This window comes from Scyliorhinus canicula, chromosome 2 (genome assembly GCF_902713615.1).
Source record: "Scyliorhinus canicula chromosome 2, sScyCan1.1, whole genome shotgun sequence".
NCBI lineage: Eukaryota > Metazoa > Chordata > Chondrichthyes > Carcharhiniformes > Scyliorhinidae > Scyliorhinus > Scyliorhinus canicula.
The window spans coordinates 199,594,458-199,611,591 of record NC_052147.1 but is presented as its reverse complement, the minus strand read 5'-3'; the positions used below and the strand labels follow the sequence as shown (position 1 = coordinate 199,611,591).

The 17,134-nt window shown below is 38.4% G+C and overlaps 1 protein-coding gene and 1 long non-coding RNA gene across 6 annotated transcripts in view; one reads left to right on the top strand and one right to left on the bottom strand.

Annotated features, from left to right (window-relative positions):
• Window positions 1-16,563, top strand: part of hoxd3a (homeobox D3a) — a 38,234-nt gene extending 21,671 nt beyond the window's left edge. For 3 of the 5 annotated variants that reach the window (XM_038789332.1, XM_038789330.1, XM_038789331.1), the window contains 3 exons: window positions 7,739-7,818; window positions 12,774-13,310; window positions 15,016-16,563. In XM_038789332.1, coding sequence (XP_038645260.1) covers window positions 12,827-13,310; window positions 15,016-15,764 — 1,233 coding nt within the window. In that variant the 5' untranslated portion in view covers window positions 7,739-7,818; window positions 12,774-12,826 and the 3' untranslated portion in view covers window positions 15,765-16,563. Of the gene's footprint in view, window positions 1-4,262; window positions 4,319-7,738; window positions 7,819-12,773; window positions 13,311-15,015 lie in introns of those variants that run through there. The other 2 variants (XM_038789333.1, XM_038789335.1) reach the window with 2 other exon arrangements.
• On the bottom strand, window positions 1,910-6,348 carry LOC119961880. Its single transcript, XR_005459761.1, has 3 exons — window positions 5,957-6,348; window positions 4,033-4,268; window positions 1,910-3,154 (listed from the first exon to the last, which is right to left on the bottom strand). It is a non-coding gene; the product is annotated as an uncharacterized LOC119961880 (long non-coding RNA).
• Window positions 16,564-17,134: the final 571 nt, after the last annotated feature.

Here is a 17,134-nt window from a genome sequence, read left to right as displayed (position 1 = left end):
TATGCACGTGTGCTTGTGTACATATGTGGATATGGCCGCGTGTATGTATAGATATATGCATGAATGTATATATGCGTGGGTGCGTATGCGATAATGTACATGCGTACTTTCAGTACGCGCATGTGTTTAGCTCTATCCACATATCAGGGGCAAAAACATGCATTAAATGACCCACCTCTTATGATTTAACTTTCTTAAAAATAAAATGATCTTACTATTTAGTTTCTTTGAATAAATCCGAATAAACTTAAATGAGAAATGTTCACTGCACTGTTATTGTTGTATGTACACCGCCCCGTTAATCCGCTTCTAGTGTGGAAAGAGAAAGAGCGGAAAGGAAGGCAAAGAGTCAATCCGACCATGCCATAGGCTGGTCATTCAAAATGGGACAAAGCTGATGCAACCCAACGCTACTAAACAGCCATATTTGTTAGTCTTCCCCTTTCGAATTTTAAAACATATTTACCAACCAAATATTTCTCAAATGCTAAAGACGTATGCATTTTATGATTATGTCCAGAAGAAGTGGCAAGATTTTATGTATCCTTTTATATTTGATTCGGCCACGTGATTTACTAAATAATTAATGCAGTACGTCCCGAAAGAAACACGGCGTCGTCATTAATCGGCCAAGCAAAGGACTCTATCACACTTGAAAAGTGAACAGATCCCAAGAATATTATATACAAATGGTCCGCTATTTCACTTTGCTGTTGTGGTTCGTTGCCAGAAACTGAAAAATGGGAGCTTGGTAGGTAAACAATTTTAGTTTTGTTTCTGCTAAGGTAGCAAATGAATGTAACTGTCATATATATTTGATGAATAGCGCCCTTTGCTTCATACTCTGTGCTACCAGGCGACAGTCATAAGTTGTAGTAGGCAGATATACTGACCTTCTATCCGGATTAGGCTTAACATTTTGGAGCAACTATGATAAACTTCAGATGCAGAAATTTGTACCGGCTGCATTTTGGAGGTGGGGGTAAACGTTAGTAAGACTGCGATGAGGTTGTTATTAAGGCGTAGTTGAGTGTCATGAAATGGCGTAGATTTTACGGTTTAGTTGTGCTTTATTGCAAACAATGCCGGCTGTCATGACATCTGCTGCCTATTTGTACACAGCGAAATAGAGGCCTGCGTTTATGTTGAATACCACGAGTTATATATTTTGTTTTCTTTTGAGATGTAATGGAAAGTCTGTAAATAAGATTCAATTAGGGCAATTGCAGGTACTCATGTACAGGAACTATATTCATGAGCGTTTGGTGCTTCATTTTTTAATAGATGTTTTGTTTAAAAGGTGAAACAAATGTCTCATTTGAATCTACCGGGATTTTATTTGACAGAAAATGAGTTTCTGTCTTTCCTACAGCAGTCTGTTTAATGATTGTCCACAAAACTAGAAGAGCGTACTTGACTGATTTAAATAATAAACGGTTGTGATTTCTACCCGGCACAGAAACAAAGTGTATTTTCACTATCGGTACATGTTCTAATGTAATAAAGTGGCATATTCTGATTTGCTGATTTGAGGTTAGAATGATAATAATAGGATGTCGTATTAAACTCTGCCTCACATGTATAATATAGATAATGCAACGCAATAAGGTACAAACACGATCTAGCTTTCTATTGTTGGTCGTTTAATAATAATGAGCAAAAGTGTTATTATTAGGGTAAAGATTAAAAACAAATTGTAAATAAACATTTTAAGGTGTAACGTTGCATCAGACCTTAACCTAAATTATAGTTGTAGTGTCGGAGTTGCATATATGGCAGATCAGTTCCTAAACTTCTTTCTAAAGCTGTAATTAAACTGCATAAATTACTGTGGCAAACGCAGATATCCTTTGAAAAAGGATTTTATTAAGTTGGTTGGAGATACTTTACAACATGGACCTCTGCATTTATTGCTTCCGTTGCTTTAGTCACAAAACACTTATGGAAATTGAATTTGTGCTGTCGTCACGTGTGTAAAGTCAACGCTCGTTTCCTTTTTTAATAAATTATGCATTAAAACAATAACCTATTAATTCAGTTATTCGCCGATGACAAATGCAGCGCTGTTTTACTGATGACAAAACTGCGGTCCTATCGCCAAGTTACTATTTTGCCGGCTCTCTCGTCAACTCCGTTTCGTCTACCGTTAAATCCCAATCCCAATCCAGCGAAGAACTAGGCAGACACGAATCAATGAAAACGCTTTAATTACAACTTTTTCATTAAATCGGAAGAAAGTTGTTGTTGGGGGTGGGGTCAACAATTTTCCACTGTTATAAATCACTACTCGTAATTCCTGAAAGGCTGCAAGGCTGCCGAGGCCAGGCGAAGATTGTAAATCTCTCCTTTTTATTGCTGTATGAACATATGCTGCAGTCGAAGCCGTCTTCGGAGCCCCATTTGATTATATTTCCCGTAAAGTTGAGTTCCCACAGTGGCGAGCATTAACACTTAGTTGCTTCATCTTAGTCTCATAAAATTATCAGGCAAGGGGAATCTTGCCGTGATAAAATGGTCAATTTACACTTTGGGGATCGAGCAATACTTTAACAGACATTACATGAAAAGTCGCGAACATGGGACAATTTGAACCATATAAAAGATGTGTCTGTTTTAGAAATCCCACAACAATCGTAATGTTATGAACAATCGTCAAAACGCAGAGTTTCGAATTCGCTCAACATAGATTTTGACCAAAAGTGGCGCCTTAGTTAAACACTGAGATGTAATCCTTATTTTCTTTTAAATAATTTATAATGCAGTAATTGCAAAGCAATATTTTTATAACGACCATATAAGCCACAGAGGGTAAAGTAATTTAGATAAATGTTGCGTTAAGCCAGCGCTCGGTGCAATAAGGTCATGCATTACTGTCAATAGAAATGTTTTTTATTGCTATTAAATTACAGACAAATGTTTCAGATATTTCGAGCAAGTTGTAAGTAACATTTAACAGAAATATTAAGCAATTCGATAGAATGTAACTGGAAATTAATTTCTCCTAACTAAAAGCACGATCTTTCAACAAAACATTTTTGGGGGTAAATACAAAATAAGAACAGTCAAAATGAAACGACATCCTCCAACGCCTGGTTTTGTGAGGCATTTGTATAACCAGACATTGTCACTGGTCCTTGTGATTTAGCTGCACCTCCTGAAAGAGAAAGGGGAAAAATGCCACATTAATTCCTAGTCCACCGACATCAAGTTCATTGCATAAAACTGCCGTTACCAACGATGATTAATTTCTGCTCCTGGAAAAGAGGAGATTGAGTTTCACAGAAATCGTATCTGCTGCAGCATTTCTTTAACGGCTTCACTCAACTAGTTCAACCCTGAACGGGATGAATAGGAAGTCCAATTCATTGGCCAGATTTCAATGTGATCACCTCACAACATTTAACCTAAACATATGCCTGTTGTAGTTACATTACATATTTTGTCGTTTTATTCTAATCTTTTGTGTTGTTTTTGAGACTCGCTGATTGCTTTCAAATACTAAAATGTTTTAAACCGAATGAAATGTTTTATAGAAATACACTTCCTTGGTTTTGTATGTGTGTGTGTGTACACAGAATCCGTTCTTCCATAAGTACTACTTGTTAGATTAAATAAATGAGTGCAATAATCAACTCAATACACTAGAAGGAATGATAAGCAACGTTCAACCTAGAGGCTATGAAATGGCAATAAAATAGAAATCTATTGTTCAATTTAGTGAACGTGGCACTGTTCTGAAAGAAGCTACCTCGCAATGCTTTTTCAAATGCAGCATCGAATGTTTCATTTTCATTCAGCTCTTCATTAGTGTTAATGTAAGAAGTGACTCAAAGCGCCAAACAATCCATATTAAATAGATGTTAGTGAGGTAACGCTGGCTCAACTTACTGGCTCAATCAGAACAATCTGGTAACACAGATCACGTGAACAAATATGCCTGTATCTTAAGGCAGCGCCTATATTTTCTGATTATAAAAGGTATCCGTTGCACTATAAAATTCATAAATTTCTACTTTTTAAAGGAATACCTACCGGTTTATAAATATAATTTCTTCGTCGGATGCTCGATTCTAAAGTCTCGGCTGAGATCTAAAAGCTAAAGCATCTCTGTGCGCCGTTTTTATTGGTAGTTGTCCCTGAGACTGAAGCCATTTCTATCGGGAATACCGTCTGCATTTCGTATCGAAATGTCTGTAAAACCGCAAGATCTGGTTTAAGACTGCACTGCCTCCAGACAAACGGCGCAGGATATTATTCGCAGCTGCAGGCTAAGAAAATGAGTTTCAGAAGCATAGATTTATGATAAATTGACACACAGGTAAGCAATCGTATGATAATATGCAACCTTTAGCAGTAGGTTTGGATAATGCCTTCAGCAAGAGGACAAATTATTCATGCCAAATTGTATGAAATTCTGACGGAAACTAGTGCATTATTTCCATTTCAGTAGCAGACCAGAAAAAAATGATTTTGTAGCAAAGAATGGCGATTTATAGAGAAGAAAAACATTTGCTCTTTCACGAAAGTGCGCAATTTGAGAAAGGTTATACCGGACAAACCAGAGGTGTCCCAGATTTGTCTTGTGGATTCATTTTAGCTGATTCTGCAGTTTTATGTAAAAGGAAAACGAAATCAAAAGGCACAGAAACCCAGGGAACTTTCCAAACTGTCACTAGCAAACTTAGATCGTAAATCACATTAATTTGTTGTCTCTAGCTTATCGTCAGGCTGCAGTCTTCTTTGATTTATGCGCTTCAGAAATATATTGCGGGCTAAAGTTATTGCAGCAGCCTGTATAAATTATTTCTCAATTAATGCTATTGTCCTTCATGGAAAACAATTTGCGAATTTCCAGGAAATCAGCATATCCGTATTTTTACATGTATTTAGACATCAAATATCGAATATTATTTTAACTCACACTCGCGTCAGAAGATAGTCTCTATATTCAATTCAATATTTTTGCACTTCACTATTAACCAGTTTGGGAAAATTTCAAAAACGAACCATCACATTTAAATCATGGGATCTGAGCGGCTTTGTTACAGTGAAAGTGAAATTTAATTGTTAACTTGTTTTTTCTCTTTCAGTTCTAGAAACGCTTCAATTGCTCTTATTAATTGCAACCAAGAATACAACTGTACTGTTTTCAATTTTATAATAATTCCTACTTTTAAATATATCTTAATTTTGTTAATTACTGTTCATAATTAATGTTCATAAAACGTTGGTCTGAAGTTAATCTAAGGTAGGATCGGGAATATGATTAAAGTTGTTTGTTTTGGAAATTGCGTTTTAAGTTAATATAACAACTGTGTTATTCGCTGTAATCTGAATATTAATAATGGAGGTCGTTTTTTCTTAATGAAAACATAAATTGTCCAAATTCAAGTTGTTGTATGCAGATTTGGACATTTTCTCGGAATGTCCACAGGTATAAGCATTGTTTTGCAGTCTGCATATGTGTTTTGCTCGGTGAAAACTTTTGCGTGGAGCATTTTTCATTGCTGCATGCCTGGAAGCTGCTGGGCTGCCATGTTAGTCAGCTGAATCCAATTACTCTGAGGAGCATTTCATTTTGCTCGATGGGGCCACTCACTTATAACTTCACCTAAAATTTCAATAAACCGCTCTCCTCAGCTCAAGCCATGGTAACTATCAACTAAAATTTTTCATCTCTGCAGAAAGTGTAAACTTTTTCAGGCACCACGTACAGTAACCGCCCTGGGCTCATGAGTTGTGCTTTGGTGGACACCGAAAGTAATAAACAAGTAATTGTTCTCTAATCAGTTCAGCAAATTTAGGAACGTGACACAAAAAAAAAGTTTTCAAAACTTTCCGACATATTCATCCTGCTAACCCTATTGACACGGATAATCTGTTTATACCTTTTAGGTTGGTAGTATGAGAGCTCCCTTACACTGCTGCGAAATTAATAAGATGCTTAAAAACTTACCGTCCAGATCAGAGCTGGGCACTTAAGTTATCAGTAACTGTTTGAAAGCAACCAAGTGTTTAAAGCTTGTCCACTGTTCTTGCTTTCTCGAAAAGTAGCGACTTTGTCCTGCAAATACTTAACTTACTTCCCGTGATTACAGAGAAATAAAACCTTTTAAATTGACGTATGGCCACGTGAATACATTACACACATTATGGTGGGAGGCATTGGACCGAGGACGCGATGTCTTGCCGACTGTGAGTTGGATCCTCTTCTAACTTCAAACTATATCGACACAAGTTGGTGAGACTAGTTTGTAAAGTGCTGCGTCTTAGTGGGATTAAAGAGGGATAGAAAAGCCATGGTGAAGTTGTGTGATGGGCTGTATTGTGAGGTAGTGGAGGCGCTTCCGTTCGTTGTTCATTAAGTGGTGAGTTATTGCTGTACAAGCCAAAGGTCATTTCAAAGCCTTATGATTCTTACATATTGTCAGCTAATGACGGCGATTTCTTTGTCCATCTGATCTGCCACAGTTGCTGTTTTTTTCCCTTAAATATATTTTCAAATTTAAAGCATGTGCTTTGAATTGATTCAACATTCCCTAAAAATCAGTTTCTGCCTGACTTCAGCTTCCTTCCACCTTCCATCTGCTCCTTGCAGATTGATTTGGAGATGGAGCCTGTTTGCGGGTTTCGGCGGTGCTGTGTTATTGCATTTTAGTTACTTTTTGCATAAACAAGCTTTTTATATCGAGCATTATGAGCCTGCCTAATCGATGTAAAATATTACATGATGTTTGATATCCCAATGACAAAGCATAACCGCCTGTCAATATAATACATTATTCATGAGCTTTATATATGGCGCCAGGCCCTTTCTTGCTAACCTCCATATTTGTATTGTTATGTTAGCTGGCTATAAAATGTTCGACAACGGTGGCAATTTCTGCTTAAACGCGTTGATTTAAACTTCAACAGGAAAAGAAATAGACGCTTATATTTTTATTATGAAGAATGTCAATACAGCCAGTTTCCGAATACTGGTTTGGAGTGAGTTCGTGGAAACCAAAAGACTGCATGATGTAAAATAGTGATACTTGTTTAATGCTCCGTTCAGGCCCATTCTCCATTAAAAGGCTCCACAGAATGATCTATTTCCCTACCAATACAGTAGGCCCCAAAATATATTGTTCGGTGTGTAATAAGCCCACCCTCGAGGCACATTTCTGGTACTTTAAATGGAAGTTCCGATCTAAAATGCTTGATGCTATTAATAGCTTAATGTTTCCGCAATAACAATTTGGATTAGGAAAATCGCTGGGAAGAAATTCTTTGTTATTGTGTATTCAAATTCTCCGGAGGCGTTTCTTCGGCAATTTTCTTTTAAAAGGAAGCCAAATGTCTTATCCCAATCTTTACCGATTGTAAATGTATTTAACCCCTTCTTCCCTTCTATCTTTTTTAATTCACTGACAATGCAACTCGGCTCATTAATCACACAGCGTTGCTATTGAATAGCATCAAATTTCTCATTTCTGGAGCAAAACAAGTGAACATCGTTTTATTTTTTCATAAAATATACCAAATCACTTAGCCGTTTGATTAAAGCTCACGAGGAAACATATTTTTCCGACACATTTTATGCAAAAAACAAAGAAATACATTGAACAAAACGCGGCCTGTTGCAAGATCCTTTCCTTCTTTGTTTGATAGCAGTCAAGAAGATGGCCTGAAATATATAGGATATAGAAAAATGCTATTAGTGTCCTTGAAAGTATTTAATTACATTTTCTGCTTTCAGAACAAAGCCAGTGTCCTCTGATCAATCTGGACAGATTCCAAATCCAATCCAACGAAAAGCAGATAGAAAAAAAATCAGTGGTGAGTTTCTATACTTTTCACTCCTTTTTTTAGCAGAATTTGCTGTTCTGGTCAATAATCAGAATTACCCCTGCAGAATTATTGCAATGTTTTATATATTAACCACGGAATGCATATAGAAGAAATTAATTGCATTCTTTAAATAGGCAGGGACTCGATCCTCGGACTTCTTCATTGGCGCCTGTTATCGTGCTACACGTTGGTGAATCTGCTTCCTCTCTCTGTTAGAACCCATGCTTTTGCAAGATAATCTGTAATTCTGAAAAATTGGTCTGCATCGTGTTAACACGTCTGGGTAGCAGGCCATTAAGGCTTCAAAACAATACAATTGAAAACGGGAGCGAATAGAAATCTTATTTAAACTAATCTATGCGTCACATCGTAATGTTCAGAATGAGGCATGTTTATAGCCAATATGTACATCTGGGTGCGTGTCGTTAAATCTAGAAGGGGGGAGGGGATACGTTTTATGAAATATTGGAAACGATTCCTTTGAGCTGTTGTATTCCGTTCAGCTACTTTGACTTCAGGTCTACAGCGTTGCTCTTTAATCTTTCTAACTCAGTTTCAACTCCATATATTTGTTTCCATATATTTGTTCATTTTGCAACACACATCACTTCCACGAGAGACCGATGCATTTCGTGGAACTGTCCCGAGTTTGTAAGTTAATTGGGCTGTATAATGGGAGTCCTACTTCTGGATAAACCACAAAAATGGATTGTGAATTGGAGACAGGAACCGCACAATCCATTCAATCTTTATAGTTTACACAATGAGAGTGTTTATCCCACTTACTCTATCTAGAATGAAGGACCTGACATTAAAAATGTTAACATCTGAAAGCTGGTGAATATTAGTTTGATGATGGAGGTCCTGCTGCCTTTATATGCAACGCCTGGATTATTTCTCCAGAGAGGTCATTTCAATTTTGAAACAAAGTTCTTCGATGTCTACAATTTAGGAATCAAGCTCAGATCTGGAAGAGATTAGGTAAGATGCAAGCTGAAATATGAACAGATGTGCACACCCAACCAGATCCCTTTGCCAGAACTGATCCTCAGAGTATAAGCTTAATCAACATTGCCATGTCCGAAGAATAATCTGCTTCTTCTGGAGAATGATGGCTGAATGTAACAAATATTTGAGTAGAATTTTTCACAAAATATATCATATGGTAGCAAGTTCCGCAAATGCGTGGAACTGGTTACAATTTAAAATAGCTGGCATATATCACGAATAAAATTGCATTAAACATGCCTTCCAGACACCGAGTAGAAGAGAGAAGCTTCTTTTCCCGGTTTGATCCCATGATTCTCCCGACATCATACCTCAAATCAAGTCTTTGATTTCAAATTTGGCTCCCAGCTGACGTTTAGCAAAGGCAATTTCCAGTTGCTCCCGCTCGAGCCCTGGCTTCTGCTCGATGTGAGAAGCTGGCGGTGTGAACCTTCCTTCAAATTCCCTGGCAACTTTCAATGGCTTATATAAAATCCTGCAAGAGTTGGCGAAACGCCTCGTAGATAAGGAACTTGTGGAGTCTGGGCATTCTTTTTCTGGCCTTTCCTCCTACGCTGTAGCTGTTTTACACTTCAGAAGATAGCAAGTCTTTGGAAGTGATTTTCTTTTCATTCTGTAGTGGAGCCTTTACGACCATAGCACTAGCAGTCATAAATTTTGCGTAGCACACAATGACAGGTGCATTGATATGCACTGTGAGGACTCTAGCTTCTTAATAATAACGAACTGCCCACCTTTGTGTACGGCGATTACATTCTTAGGCTACTCTGCTCAGATTAAATTGAAAACGGAAAGCAATTATTTAATTATAAGTTAAATGATGGAAACTGTTTTTCAGTGGTCTCGCCATGGACAAATAAAACACACAGGAGAAAGTGACTAAGGATGTAGCTTTGCTATTTACTTAAGTCTGTATTAAAGCACTTCAACTTTTGTAACACCGCTTTATAGACGAATTTAAACCCTTAGATAATGGAAAATGGAAAGTTAAATCATTAACTTCAATCCTGTCCTGGTGCATCCAAGTCAGGCACCTCTTTTGCCCTTCTACTTTTCGTTAATCTTGCAGTGAAACTTGCCATTTATGTCGGCCAAAAGTGTTTAATAATTTCTGGCGTTATTTTTCGCCATGGGCCCACGCGGTTGCAGATAATGTATTCGGAAACACACCAAAAATAAAAAGGTGATGGTCCAGAACAAGGTGTTACTTATCAAATCTTTGTATTAGGTGATGCACCCTTGCATTTAGAAAACATGTAAGGTAAGAAAGATCTGAAAGATGAACGCAGAAACAGTTGACCATTGTCCAAATGATTTATGGCCCGTGGCTGCGATGGAGGTTCAAGCAGAGTTCACAAGCAGTTGGTGTTTCTGAACCAGATCTGCCGCTTCACCACAACCCTTTCACAACACCTTAATATTAATGTTGGTTTTGATATTCTGATGATAGCGCCTTCAAATCCACTACAATCGAGGAGGCTGGCTGCAATAGCGTGGGTTCAGATCCCGTGGCAGTAAATAACACGGCGTTGCTTCCTTATCTCTTACACATAACACGGGTTAGATGGGCAGAGGGGGTGGGGAGTGAACAGAAATGTAATTAAATTCCAGATAAACAGCTAAGTAAAGGACCGCAATATAATGCCAAACTTACTGAACTAAAATGGCGTGCATGGATAGGACATGAAAACAGGATAACAGGAGAAAATAGAATGCACAGAGACACATAAAAACAAACAGCGTAAAGCAGTAAAGCAAAATATTGACATTTTTTTCCGTAAAGGAACAGCTGAAATGTGCACGTGTGCCTGACTGCTACTTTGGAGGGCGCAGATCATAAACCTCATATTTCATTATAATGTCAAGTCTTGTATGGCTGAAGGCTTTTTCTAAATGAATCGAAAATCTATTTGTGACGTGATATAGCAGCAGATAAGTCATACATCCAATGGTTGCGATGGTTTATACAGGAATACATTTTACTTAAATGATTCGGCAGACTAGGTATTGTACTCAAAACACTGGCAAATTATTTTCCTCAACGGTCCCAGTATATTTCACAGTGATTTGTTTTAATCTGCGTTTTGATCATTTAATTCCAGACACAGAAATAACCTCCTGGTTTAATAAATATCTTACGTAACCTCACTCGGAACACAAGGTGCCATTCTCCAATAAAAATAACTTTGGCTTTGTGCTGAGCTCCTCACTTCAGTTACAAATGCAGTAACTCATCAAGTTAGATACGTACTTTTAATAAGGTGTTGGCCGAGAGTTTTCGAGAAATAAAATACAATTGGTTTAATAACAAATTTACAAGTAAGGAATAGTTAACAATTTTGTGTTAGGGTCACAAAACTGTAGATAGTACATAAATATATTTACTAAAGAAACACATTGGAAAACATTATATTAAAATAGTTTATATATAGTACAGTGTTTCGAAACAACTGTTGTTACAGCTACAACAGTCTCTGTTACAGCTACAACAGTCTCATCTCCATTCTTTGAAATCGATTCTTATATTATGAACCTTTATTGACTTTAAGATTGGAGTTTGCACATTCTTGGAGTTTGCACATTCTCCCCGTGACTGCCTGGTTCTCACCCCCACAACCCAAAGATATGCAGGGTAGGCAGATTGGCCACGCTAAATTGCCCCTTAATTGGAAACAAAATGGGTGCTATTGACTTTAAGAAAGGTTGCCGGTTAGACTAAACACGCTTTCATTCGTTGTTTTTTTTATTTCAGTATACGTTAGTGTGACGATATTTTTTTCACATACACGTTCCAAAATGATAATCCTTTCCAGTAATATATGCTATATTGCAGACTGCTGCATAAACTAAAGCCGATGTAAGCAGCAGGATGCAGATGTAAAATGCTGACTTGCTTATTTCTCTGTTTTAATTAGAACAAAAAAGATTGAATAGGTGCTAGTTATACTTTAACTAAACTGCCTGCCCTCTGTCATAAAGCAGAGAGATGTAGCAGAAAGCAAGACATTCGCTTCACACAAACCTCTCTTACGTTGAAGAAAAAGAAACCAACAATGGCGAGGGAACACTTCGTTGGTTTTTCAGCTTTTGGAACTGGTCCGATCCATCATGTCTTGTGTAACACTGTCTAGATCACAGAATAAAACGGTCTGTACCCCCAGCAAATGCTGCAGGCGAATAAGTCGCCTGTGACTATGGTATTTTCGTTCTGTTTGAGAGGGGCCTTTTTCTTTCTCACCATTATAAAAATGGCCTCAATCAGTGAAACCAGCTGGAATAGCACTGTGTGTTCCACCGAAGTCCACTTACGCCAAGCATGACTGCGACATTTGTAGCGTTCTTTGACTTCCACTGTTCTGAGAATAAATCCTTAGCAGAAAACTGTTTTTTGTCCATTTGGTCTGAAATAGTTCAGATAATCAAGATTATTATATTATATTTGCTATATATAATTACGTCTTGTTACAAAATCAAAATAGTGTATTTATAAGACAATCATCATCTGCGGTAGGTATTAATAGACGAGCAATGCATTATGCAGTGAAATATTAATAAATCTCCGCCGAAGCGGAAGGCAGCAGCAATACGTTATACATCGTTTCAGCCATAAATATTTTCTACATTTCCTGAAAATAGTCACTTCAAGTGCCCGAGTTTACAAATTGAAGCTGATTCCTCGAAACACAGGAAGGTGCCAACACATAAACACCTTGTAAAATTATAAATGTCTTCCAGAAGTTGTCAAGTAATTTATTTTACATTTCAGCAGCTTATTAATTCTCTCGTAAAGTAGTAATTCATAGAAGAAGGAAAACTCAAATTCTGCTAACGGATGTGATATAAGATTTTATTTATGGATGCTGTTTATGCTTTGCAAGTTGAATTATGAGTTCCTAATGTTTCACCATTATTGTCTTTTGCCTCATAACCTCAAGGACTGCTGCAGACTTGTGATTGGTGTAACAGTGCCACGTGATCGAAGGTGTCAATGCTATTCGATAAGGGTGTCAAGACCCTATCATTTCGAAATAGCGAGATGCAAAAAGCGACTTACTACGATAACTCCGGAATATTCGGCGGTTACTCCTACCAAAAGACCAACGCATACAGCTACAGTTCTAGCCACCAGGCCTTCCCGCCATCATCTGTTGAAAATGATTATCAAAGCTCGGCGTGCCCCATTCAGACATCTGGTGTCAGGGCCCCAAACCATAAGCCTACCGATATAAATGGCAACTGTATGAGAACAAGTGGCAGCCAGGGCACTGCCCAGCCCCCAACCATCAATGAGCCACACCTGCCACCTCCTTTACCACCCTCACCCAATGCAAGCAACACCTCAACACAGAAAAGAGCCAAATCTATTTCAAATTCTTCCGCCAGCCCAGCTGCTACTCTCACCAAGCAAATATTTCCCTGGATGAAAGAGTCTCGTCAAAATGCCAAGCAGAAAAACAACTGCACAGTTGCAGGTATCCTTCAGCACTTCACTTTTTCGAATTTGAATCACAGCTAGTCTTTTAACAATTCGGGAGAAAGTTTGCCAAAATGACACACCGAGATGGAAGTAGTTTCCCTCTATTTGACTTCCCATGGTTGGGGAGGGCAAAGGGATCATTACATATTTTCAGGGCATTGCGTAAACATTTTGGGGATAACATGTAAATCATTAAAACCTCAGTGACTGCTTGAGTAACTGAGACATTCTGGGAGTGTTGATCAGGAATGTAAGAATTAATAGACTGACCCTTCTCTGATTCTCATATGTCACACAGTGAAATCCTAATATATGCAATTGTTGCACATGGCTCAAATACTCCTATTTTATCACTGTGGACTTTGCCATTTAGACCAGAATCTATTAAAATAAAGTCATATAAAGAATGTGTTTGTATCTCCTTTACAGATAAGTTAATTTGATTGTATTTGATCTCATGTTATTCTGCTGCTCATTCCCATTGCCTGTAAATACAGAGGTTTAAGTACATATGACCTAAGTTTGGTGCATGATAGCACGGGCAGCATGGTAGTATAGTGGTTAGCACAGTTGCTTCACAGCTGCAGGGTCCCAGGTTCGATTCATGGCTGGATCACTGTCTGTGCGGAGTCAGCACGTGTCTGCGTGGGTTTCTCCGGGTGCTCCAAAGATGTGCGGGTTAGGTGGATTAGCCATGCTAAATTGCCCTTAGTGCCCAAAAAATGTTAAGTGGGGGTTACTGAGTTACAGGGATAGGGTAGATACGTGGGCTTCAGTAGGCCTTGTAAGGGCCGGTGCAGACTCGATGGGCCGAATGGCCTCCTTCTGCACTGTGAATTCTATGATTCTATGATAGAAATGCTACTAATGGGACTAACCTTCAACTTCTAATTGTGTGGGTACAATCAATTGGCACAACTGGATTCTAAATGAGAATAACTAAACACTTATACTTTTACACAAACAATAATACACCTCCAGACAGCTAATCATTGCACGGCATTATTGCATTATAGCACAATGTCAGGTGTTTGACTTCCAAGTTCCTCATATTAAAGAAGGAAGCACCTTTATTACTTTTTCTTTGGGAGGGACTTGCTCATCATTTTCGATGTAGTTGCCTCTCCAAAGTTTTAACTACAAGCTGGGAAACAACATGAAGCAATTGTTACATTCCAAATTATGGGTCAATATTTCCAGGTAAATGTTTTTATTAAAAATGAATTCTTGTGAAATAACGTTTTATAACGTTACTGGATCTTCTGCTTGAAACTCCGAAGAAGTCGATAAATAGGACACCTCGTGAATCAGCAAACAGCACTAACAGCAAATGTCAAAGAAAAGAAGTAATGTGCATTTATCAAGCGCCTTTCACGGCCCCGACGCGGCGTAAAGAACGTCACAGCCAACCAAATCATTTAAAAATGACGTTACATGCTTATTTTACTGCTGATACAGTTATTAACCCACCTTTGTATGTAATCGACATGTTACCCTTCAGATGGTTAAGTTTGGCCACTACATAAGGCTGGGGGGTAGGGGCGGGGGGGGGGGGGGGGGGGAGTTACATGGTTGAAGAATGGGTTTCCACTTCTTTTCCTAGTTCAGTGGTGGATAATGACGCGGCGGGATTTTTAGACTAGACGTGCTTATTTACACATTTATGAATGGGAACCAATATAATGTTTTCCATTTTGCAGGCGACAATTGTGAGGATAAAAGCCCACCCGGTCCATCCTCCAAGAGAGTCCGTACAGCCTACACCAGCGCGCAGTTGGTCGAACTGGAAAAGGAATTTCATTTTAATCGTTATCTGTGCCGTCCTCGGCGAGTTGAAATGGCCAATTTATTAAACCTAACCGAACGCCAGATAAAGATCTGGTTCCAGAACAGAAGAATGAAATATAAAAAGGATCAAAAGTCCAAAGGGATCATGCACTCCCCTGTTGGACAGTCTCCAGACAGAAGTCCGCTTTTGACCGCGCCAAATAACATTGGATTCTCAAGCCAGCTCCCCACTGTCAACAGTCTGAGTTACGAACCTCCTTCGCCAACATCTTTCACAAAATCCCAGCAAAATATGTATGGCTTGGCTGCTTACACTGCACCCCATAATAGTTGCCTACCCCAGCAGAAAAGGTACCCGGGTACAGAGTACGACCATCACACTATGCAGGGCAATGGTAGTTTTGCCAATCACAACTTGCAGGGTAGCCCAGTGTATGTTGGAGGGAACTTTGTTGATTCAATGCCAGCTTCTGGTCCGATGTTTAACCTTACCCATCTTCCTCATCCTTCATCAGCCACTGTGGACTATAGCTGCTCTGCACAAATACCAGGCAATCACCACCATGGACCTTGTGATCCCCATCCTACATATACAGACCTGACATCTCATCACACATCTCAGGGAAGAATCCAAGAAGCGCCCAAACTAACACATCTGTAACGGACCAGCACGGATTGTCAAGCGATGTCACTTCGCTTTTTCTATTACCTCATTTGTATCAAATATTCTCCTGCTACGAGACTGCCGCAGTATTCGTCCACCATTCATTTTCTACCTGTTACAATGCTTCTCTGTGTTTATTTAAGGGTCTACATGTCAGCCATGCCTTTCCGTAAGATCCTAGCGTAATGCAGAATGCAAATAGAGGAACAATTGCTTGAAATAGGTGCATTGGAAGGTAAGATACGTGGAGCCAGCCTTCAGCAAACCCTTCTTAATGTGGAATTTAAAGACTAATACTTCTACACACTCCACTGAGGTGGGATCCTGTCCGTAACTGGTCTTACTGCCCAGAACTTCAGCTCTGTACTTTTCAATAATGAACGGACTGAATTGAACATCAATGATATGTATTTATTATTTTAAGTCGAAAAGAAAAAAGATTTTTCTATCACTTATTTATCCTCGTCTTAATGTATTTATGTGAGATTTATAGATCTTCTACAATCTGACTTTAACCTGTTTGAACCATGTCTGTTACAATCATATTTTCCCTCTTTAGTAAACCTGGGTTTAAACTAGATGAGAGGATAGTTTTTTGAGCAGTTGTATCAGTGGCTGGTGTTTGTAGATTATGTAAGGGTTATCTCTGAAAGCAAATTGTAAGTTATGACTGTAGTTAATCAGAGAAAATGTGACACTACACAATAGACGGCACATTTCTATAACAATACTTTATTTCAATTGTCTGGTACTATTCCAACAGATATTTAGAATAAAAATGTGTTCTTTGAACAAACCTGTAGCCTTTATTTATAAATACATATGCACCACATCAGCTGGATGTTTCGCCATCTTGTCTCCTCACTTCTCATTAATACAAGACAAACTGACTGCAGCCATAGACTGGAGATGTTCAGCCCAGCTGCGGTCGGGTTAAAATAGGCATTTGCAAAACGTTACATTGCACGTTTCAATGCAATGCTAAATGAGCATGAAAAACCATTGCTGCGATTTTGTATTTTACCCAGCAATGTAATATACCACATGAAATGTTAGGAGTGGGGCACCCAAAATAACAGGAAGGAAACAAAGGGAAAGAGGGGGCGGGGGTTAGGTCGCGAAGAAATGTGGCCAAATAACATAAGATAAGTAAAGCTGACAAAAATAAAATTCAAACATGTACATTTTCGTTACTTTAACTAACCTTGACAGTTATTATTTGCTTTGGTTTTCCTAAACGACTTGCAGCCTCGGCATCTGCCACATGCATATTTAAGGCAAAAGTTAACATTTTGATTTTTCAAATAGACAAGGAGCAAATCAATCCAAATAAAAAGATTTAGTACAGATTTCCACAGATTTTATCT